The 8,659-nt window shown below is 36.1% G+C and overlaps 1 protein-coding gene across 1 annotated transcript; it reads right to left on the reverse strand.

Moving 5' to 3' along the window:
• Positions 1 to 6,264: 6,264 nt before the first annotated feature.
• Positions 6,265 to 7,305, reverse strand: LOC127122765 (uncharacterized). The gene has a single exon (XM_051053051.1). It carries the CDS (start codon positions 7,303 to 7,305, stop codon positions 6,265 to 6,267), a length of 1,041 nt encoding a protein of 346 aa, XP_050909008.1.
• Positions 7,306 to 8,659: the final 1,354 nt, after the last annotated feature.

Here is an 8,659-nt window from a genome sequence, read left to right on the forward strand (position 1 = left end):
GAGTCTTCGTAGATCAGCTATCTATGGGTTAAAGAAAAACTTCCTCGGTAAGACGTCGCGTCTTATGCCTACGTATCTCATCTGGAATGAGAATCAGAGCAAAACGTAGTTCGGATAACTAGGGGTTGAGGATTGCCATCTGAACATGGACTTACAAAAGAGGACACCAGCTGTGTCAAAGGAGGGTGGGCAGTGTGTTCAACGTCCTAGCAGTAGGTGTCGCAGCTCGCTGAATCGAGTCTTAGGCAGTTACCTCCTTGCAATAGAACGGACTGACATGCCACAAGATCGGAGACGCACGGAAGGTCTAAAAGTGGGGAAGCTCTGCTCTAGAGTTGTCATGCAATATGGACCTATGTGTTAGGATTTACAAAGGGGAACATCTACCTAATGTTAGCATGCAAAGAATAAGGAAATTCTACCTATGTTATCATACAAAGGGTTCTACCTAATGGGTGCTACCTAAACGGAACAAGAGTCGACGGATGGAGCACGGAGAGGAGTTACGGAAAAGGGTAGATGGCGATGCCGGAGGCAATTGACTTACAGGTAGATGGCGATGCCGGAGGCAATTGACTTACAGGTAGATGGCGATGCCTGAGGAAATCGACTTACAAGAGGATGGATGATTGCGTGCTGGTTCTGTTAAGTTTTGAAAATGATTACTCGACGTTGGATCGAGCTTTTGATCTTATTTTGAAATGGTTATCGGATGTTCATTTTAATTCTTGTATTAACCGGTGACTAAAGAAATAAAGAAATAAATATTATACACTTTATGGGAGAGGGGTATATTTGTTATGAATGGGGATTGTTCATGGCAAACAAACAATAAGAATATATGCCTCATACATCATACAAGTAGGCAACAGTTATCAATCAGATCGGATAAATAAACAATATATAATCAAACCAAAGAATCAAATAATGGAGCATTTAAACAATGCATGGGAGTATGAACATGTTAAATAATCAAGCAATAGAAAGCATGAATGAGAGAAACAAGTATAAAAGATAACAGATGAATCAAAGAGATGAAAATATGCACACGAAGGGTCCACTGAATATTTTAATCAGGAAATGAGGTAAGGACCAAATAAAATCAAGGTAAAAGTCCTCTAATACATGGCATATGAGATGAACAAGGGAGGATCAAAAGATCTCTTCAATTGCCATAAGCAATCCCTAAGTCAAACATCGATCATAAAGAAGTCAATTGAAAATTCAAGTCAACTTAAAAAATAAAAAATAAATAGCAAATTAATTAAGAAAATTGTGAAAAATTAAACTAAATAAGTTGGGGTCAGGACATTATCATCCCCCAAAAAGATTTTAAAAATAATGAAAATTGGCATGTGAATTAATTAAAACAAAACATAGGCCAAACCAAAACTCAATTAATAAGACTAGGTTAGAAATAAATCAAGAATAAATAGTAAATTAATCAAGAAAATTATGAAAAATTAAACTAAATAAGGTGGGATCAGGACATCATCATCCCCTAAAAATATTTTTAAAATAACGAAAATTGGTACGTGAATTAATTAAAATAAAAAGAAGTCAAATTAAAAGCCAACCAACCAAACTAGGTCAATAATAAATCCAAAATAAATTGAAAATGTAAAATAAAATTCCAAGAGGTCAGGTTTACCATGAGACAGTGGTCAACCTTTATTCCAAAAATCAAATGCTAAAAATAATTTTAAGTCATAAAAATAAAATCAATAAAAAAAGTTTGTTAAAATGGACCATTTAGAATAAATAATTAAAATAAAATATTAACATTTAAAAAATACGAAAATAAAAATAATATAAAGTTAAATAAAACGTTAAGAAAAGTGAAAAATATTTTTGGGTAATTTTATGGACGAAGAAAATATTTTAAATAAGAAAAAGAAATATGAAAATGGAAGGATTAATGGTGATGAACATGGTAAGCAAGCGTAGATATATCAAAACATGGTCATGGAAGAGATGATTACCTAATGGAAAATAGAAGTGGAATGGAATCTGATATATTATGAAGCTTTGCCTCCTTGCCACGAAATTCCAATGCTCCTTTAGGGTTAGGGCTTCTTAAATAGGATGGATTAGGTGTTCTCATGGGCTTTTTAATAAGTGATTTATCCATAAGAATAAAAGTGTGAAGTGAGATGTAAAATGTTGTTATTTTGGGCCAAACTTAAGTGAATGGATGTCCAATGCATGGCCAAAAGAGATAAAAACGTGACTGGTTTGTGCAGCATGCTTAGAAAATCTGATTGGGCCAACCAGGCCCAAAATCTGCCTAGAAAATCAAGTCATGATGCCCACTTTAAATGAATGTATCTCTCAAACCATGGATCCAAATGAGATGATTCCAAAAGGATGTGAAAGAGGATATGGCAAGGTACAATTGTTGTGAATAAAGAATTCTCAAATAATGCCTTTAAGTGCAAGAAAACTGGCCAAGAAGTCTTGACAAATTTTGAAGATTTTGGACTTAGAAATTTTTCTAAGTGTCCTAAAAAAATGTCTCACTTTGACTAAGCATAACTTTCTCAATTCTAATCCAAATGGAGTAAACTTTATATCTCTAGAAAGCTTGGAACAAGAGGAACAACTTTCATGTTGGAGAAATTTCCAAATGGAGCTTTTATTTTGATGAAAAATGGGCTTAAAGTAAGTGCAACGATCATGAAAACTTGCCCTAAATGGAAAGTCAACCATTTCCAAATTAAGTAACTTTTCCAATTCCTGATTAAATGATGAATCCATGATCCAAACTTGATCAAATTTCACACGTAGGATCCCCTAGGCATGGATTTTGAGATTCCACTCTCAAAATGTCAGGAGTTGACTTTTCTGGCCCCACAGTTGACTTTTCTCAAAATGTCTGATTCCCGATTCTAATGATCAATTGAAGCACCTCTGGCTCAAATAAAGAGCTGATTTTTTGTATGTAGACCCTTGTGGACATATGAAGGGCCGTGGAAAAGAGTTTCACCCAATGAATCAGAAATAAACTGATTTTATACCAAACCCTAGTTTTAGGGCAAAATGATCAGGAACTGATTGCACTGATTGCCAATGGATCTTTCTGAGATAATTGTGAGTCTTCCTAGACCAAGATTCCTCTCTAATCATGACATGGATGAGCTCCTCTACTTCCAACCATACATTGCCCGTTGCAGGTAGCCATGAAACCCTAATTTCTGATTAAATCCACATGAACACTCTGATAGCTTTGAATCCTTCACTGATGAACTGAGGACCATAATAAGATACTTGGACCCCCTGAGACCCTTGAGACTTGTATACTTAGAAAATGAAGTCCAATTCTCAATCTTGCTTTGTGTGGGCTCCTTCTGTTTAGGAGTGATCGATCAAAACCTGATCTCCATGTCACTAATGCAGTATGCAATGATTATGACCTAATATGATGCTAATGAAGTGTAAAACATAATCCCATGCTTCCAGGAAAAATGAAGGGTAAATTTTGGGGTATTACACCATTCCATTTTATTTTTGTGTGTGGTATGCTTTAGGAGCTTGGTTCTTTGTGCCATGTCTCTAGCATGCATTAACACCAATATTATTATTTCCCGACCTCAGATAGTTGTGACTTCTACATAAGTCCAATTACGATTGCTTAACATAGAGCTAAATTTGCCCCAAAGGCATAACATTTTTGTAAGTGAGATTGTAAGTCTCCCATTCCTCATGATATTGTGTGAAGATTTAACCTTTTTTCCATTTGTGAGAGCTAGTGGCATACTTTTTGATTTATCCAAGTTGGAGCCCTTCTCATGGATGATGTCTTGGTTCATATCTTAATGCTTGTGAGTGGATGGTTGAGTGTTCTCCAAAGAATTACTTAAACAAATGTATTCTTCACTAACATTTCACTAACATCTCTTTATTATTGCTTTGCTTTCAATGTCATTTACCTTTAATGCAATTTAAATTCTAGCACTTTATTATTCATTGTCATTTACATTCATGCAACTTGTTTATTGTTTTAGTCATTTTCATTTTGCTCACTTGAGCCATAGTTTGTGCTTGTATCATATTCTGCTTGTGATTTTATTTTGTTTGTGGTCTTAGGACCTTAAAATACTTAATAAAAACAAAAACCCTAAAAACTATATTGGTGGATTGTTGGACCTCTGTGTGAGACGTAGTTTGAACTTTTGGACCTAGAGTAGGAAACATCCCTATGATTTGAAGGAAACTTGGCCAATGCCATTATCTGAGTTATCTTGGCCAATGGCATTCATATTATTCAAGCCTTGATAGCTCCATTGGTTTATCTGTTACTTTGTTGTTTTGCTTAAGTTGTTATCTTGATCTTATTGTTTCTATCTAATGATTGTCTCTGTGAGTTTACTATAAGGAATATTTCATCTGATACATTTGAAGACATTGAAGACTGCTTGCTTGGATGTTTGGCTATCATTATTTGATGTCATTTGGTATTCTTATTAATTTCTTGGATGGTTATACTTGTTGCTTTCTTAAAAGTCTAAAGGAATGAGTTTCTATCTGACATTCTTGTCTTGTGGATGCATCCCATTGGTCAGATATTTTCAATGCTAAACTTTTAAATTTTTGTCTAAGATAGTCCATTCATCTCCTCCCACTTCTTTAATTTCAAAATATCTCCCTCATTTCAAAACCTTATTTGTTTGTGTTTTCAACCTAGACTTGTTTTAATGAGTAGAAACCTATGCCATCAATTTTCAAACATTTTCTTAAATCAAACTTGAGAATAAACTTAATCATATTGACTTTAATTTCAAGAAGACGAAAAGAACTAACAACCTCATCTAATCTTTTTGTCAACTTTGTGCCTTTTCTTTTAAACTTTTCAAAAGGGAGCATTTAGATTTAAGTTATCTTTGGTTGAGATATAATTCTCCCATTCCATGATATATTGATTATAAGTCTTTCCATTTATTAGAGTTTAGTGACATACTTGTTGATTGAATCCAAGCAGGGGCCCTCCCTTTTAAATGTTGTAAAGCCCTCATTACCGGTGGATGTTTGGTTGAGTATTCTCCCTGTGATAACAAAAGATCTTTAAGCTTTTGTTAAAATCAATCCACCCATCTTTGAAATTTTTACCATGAACTACGAGGTTTTGATCCCTCATTTTTATGTCGGTCCGTAGGCACAAGACCGAAGGTCTTGGCAAACACAAAAATATAATAAATGAATTATTTTCTCATCCCCACATTCAATTTTCAACAAACATATTTTCAACTAAAACACTTGCACACAAAAAAGGGCTCCCTAGGATTACCTAGGATACTTTGGGTACTAATACCTTCCCTCTGTGTAACCAACCCCCTTACCTATAATCTCTGACATTTTATTAGTTTTGATTTGAAAACTTCTTATCTTTGGGTTTTGTTCGTACTTTTTCCTTTTCCTTTGGAAACAATAAAAGTGTGGTGGCGACTTTGGTTTTATTGATGTTAAGCTAACCAATAGCCCAACGGTCATGAGTTTACCGCTACAATCACGCCTTAGAACAAAAATTTGAATAGACACATCCTTTCAGAAAATCATGCCATCCAAGTATTGACATTTCTCAATCAACTTCTCACACTCGTTTCATTCTGGAAGCGGAATTTGTGCAGGATCATCATATTTTACCCTCCAACTGAACCTTGAGACTTGCCACCTCTTCTATAACTTTTCCCAACTGAATGTTGCTTCCTTTGAGTTGAGTCTCCACTCCTAGCCTCTGAGTGTTCTCCTCTTCAAACTGGACATCTTTAGCTCAAAGTTGCTTATCTAACTCTTCAATCTTGGTTCTGTATCTTTTCTCCATCTTAGCTTTGGATGCTTTAAAGACTTCATAATCTCGGCGCTTTTGCTTGATCTTCTCTTCAGTTTCTTCAAGAATTCTTTTATGAACTCCAACATAAACTTACGTGCTTTCTCTACCATCTTTAAACCTTGGTCTCTTCTTAACTTTCACAACCCCGTCCATTTCTCTTTGAACCTTCTTGAGCTTGTGAGACAATTGAGCTTTTCCTTGACTGGCCACAAGAAGCCTTATCCCCCAACTCTACATTCTTTGCAAGTAGTCGGAGATTTTGAGCTTGAATCTGGTCATAGGATCCTTTAGGCACGTCATCTGGCTGATCAGGCTCTTGTGGGTACAAATGAGCCTCTAGAGAGAAAGGCCAGTGACGATCTTTGTTCCTCCCCTCAATACACTTAAATAAGGTGAATAGACTGCAAAATATTTCTTCCCAAAATATGTCCATCCTTTCAGATGAATGTTCCCCCATGCCTTGGAAGCTCTTTCCGTCCATCTAGTACTATCAGGCACATCATAAAACAGGGATTCTTGCACGTCTTTGTCCTCAGGGGGATCTTTAAAGCATACCCTAATTTTCTTAGAGAAAGACTTGGGTTGTAATTAATGCCACTCCTCATCCCCATGAGAGGTACATTGGGAAACTCCCCATAGCTAAAGATCACTTCTTTATTTTCCAATTTGTTCAAACTATGGTTGTACCAGTCAATGTCCTTTGATGTGAGTCCCTTCATCCTTTGGGACAATTTCAAGGTGTCTTGGGTATCAAGAAAAGCACGTTGGCAAGGGAGTTGACTTCTAAACCATTGGTATAACAGTGGTGCATAATAATGAACAACAACACCATTCCCTTTAAAACTCCTAGAGTATATGAAATGGTAAACATCTCTTAAGAGAGTTGGCACATGATTCCTTTGAATGAAGATAGCAACAACATTCTCATCAACAAACTTCACTTCATTAGAAAATAACACAATCCCATAAATACAACAAGCTAGAAAAACATTTAAAGGCCTCCAATCTTCCTTTTCATCCATACCACCAGCTTCTTTTAAGAGAAAACCCAAAGGATACCCACAAACACTTCCTTTCTTCTTAAAGTTAGCTTTCACAATAGATTCGCTCAAATAAAGAGCAACAGCAACCCGAGTAGCATCAAGTTTCTTCATGGAAGCATGAAAAGGTACTTGGTGCAAGATAGGGATGTCCAAGATGCTGGAATACTCTTCTAAAGTAGGAGCTAACAGATAATCTGGGAAAACGAAACATCTCAAAGTGCGGTCATAAAACTGTAGCAAGGTATGAATGGCATCCCTCTGGTATTCATTATCATAAGCTTCCAGGTAACCCAAAATCCTTCCATAATCCTTTCTAAAGACATCAAGGTTGTCAGGGGGAGACCTCTTAGCTAGCTTGAGAGAATCATCCAGAAATGGGCTTGGGAACTTGTAGATGATGTTGTATTTGTAGTTGACCTTCTTAACAGTTTTCATCTTCAAAGATAACTTAACAACAAGATTCAAAATGATATCAACAAATGCTCATGAATGCAATGGGATCAAGGTTTCCATAAAACTGAATAACTGTTGTGTTGACAACAGAACAGGGTCAAAGGTTCGACATCATTTCTGATTATGAGAAAACCAGGTATGATGAAGGCTTGTTTTCCTGTAAACCCCACCCTAACTCACAGGTAGATTCTAGTCTTGGACAAAACGGAGGTTCCTAATGGCCACCAAAGTCGTGAGTCCTCTATGAACAACACCTTGTCTTATGCACAAAGGGTGTAGGACAAAAGCATTCTCAAGAAAACCTTATTTGGGTGTGGTATCTCATGCCTTCTCATACATGTCAAGGGCCATGATAGTTGGCATGAGTATCCACTCTAATCCTATGTATACACTGGAATGGGTAATGGGCCTTTTACCTCAATTTAGCACCCATCCTCCAAAGAAACAACAACATAGCAGTAGCACGACATAATAAAACCAATCATCCAAATGTAGATGCATGCAAAGAGTAATAGCAACAAAGTAATAGACAAAAAAACCCAATAAAATCAGACAAATAAGAGCTAGGATTGACTTGCGCCAGTTGTCGCATCTCGGAGAAACACGCAAACGAAAACAGAGTCACCACCAATGTTATTTATCCCAAGAGGAGGAAATGAAACACTAAGTAAACCTACAAAAGGGTGAATCTTATGGTCTCATAACTAAGAGATGGGTAAGGGATTCAATTACACAAGGAGAAGGTATTAGCACCCCTCACATTTATAGTACTCTACAGGATCCACTCTTGTTGTTCTAATCAAAGGGTGTGTCAAGTCTAAAACCAGGTTGCAAAGGGAATGCATGAAAATGAATTATTAACAGAGAAAAAGAAAATGTTTTTATCATTGCGCTCGCTTAGGTTTTTCAACCCAATGCCTACGTATCAAAAAAAGAATCAGAGCATTGTAGTTATTCTCAAAAACTTTGGTGTGTTGGTGTTTTTTATGGGTAACAACCCTTACTGAAATTTTTCATAAGAAAAGCCAAGTGGCAAAAGGATTTTTGATTTGTTGAGTGTTTTTATTGAAAGAATACATCAGATGGTCCCTCAGAATGTGGGAGTATCAGTGTATTTGTCTCTTAATTATGAAAGAGATTCAATAGTATTAGAGTGTTTTGAATTTGATTAAAGAAGGTTTTAGTTTTAGAATGGATGCAAGAGAGAAGAGACTAATCAAAAGGGAAGACTATATCCTACTTGTTGTCATGCAATGTGGCCCTAATGTTAGGATCAAGGAAACTTCTATCTAATGTTGTCATACATGGGTACTAACCTAAGGTCTACTTAGTTCAA

Source organism: Lathyrus oleraceus, chromosome 2 (genome assembly GCF_024323335.1).
Source record: "Lathyrus oleraceus cultivar Zhongwan6 chromosome 2, CAAS_Psat_ZW6_1.0, whole genome shotgun sequence".
NCBI lineage: Eukaryota > Viridiplantae > Streptophyta > Magnoliopsida > Fabales > Fabaceae > Lathyrus > Lathyrus oleraceus.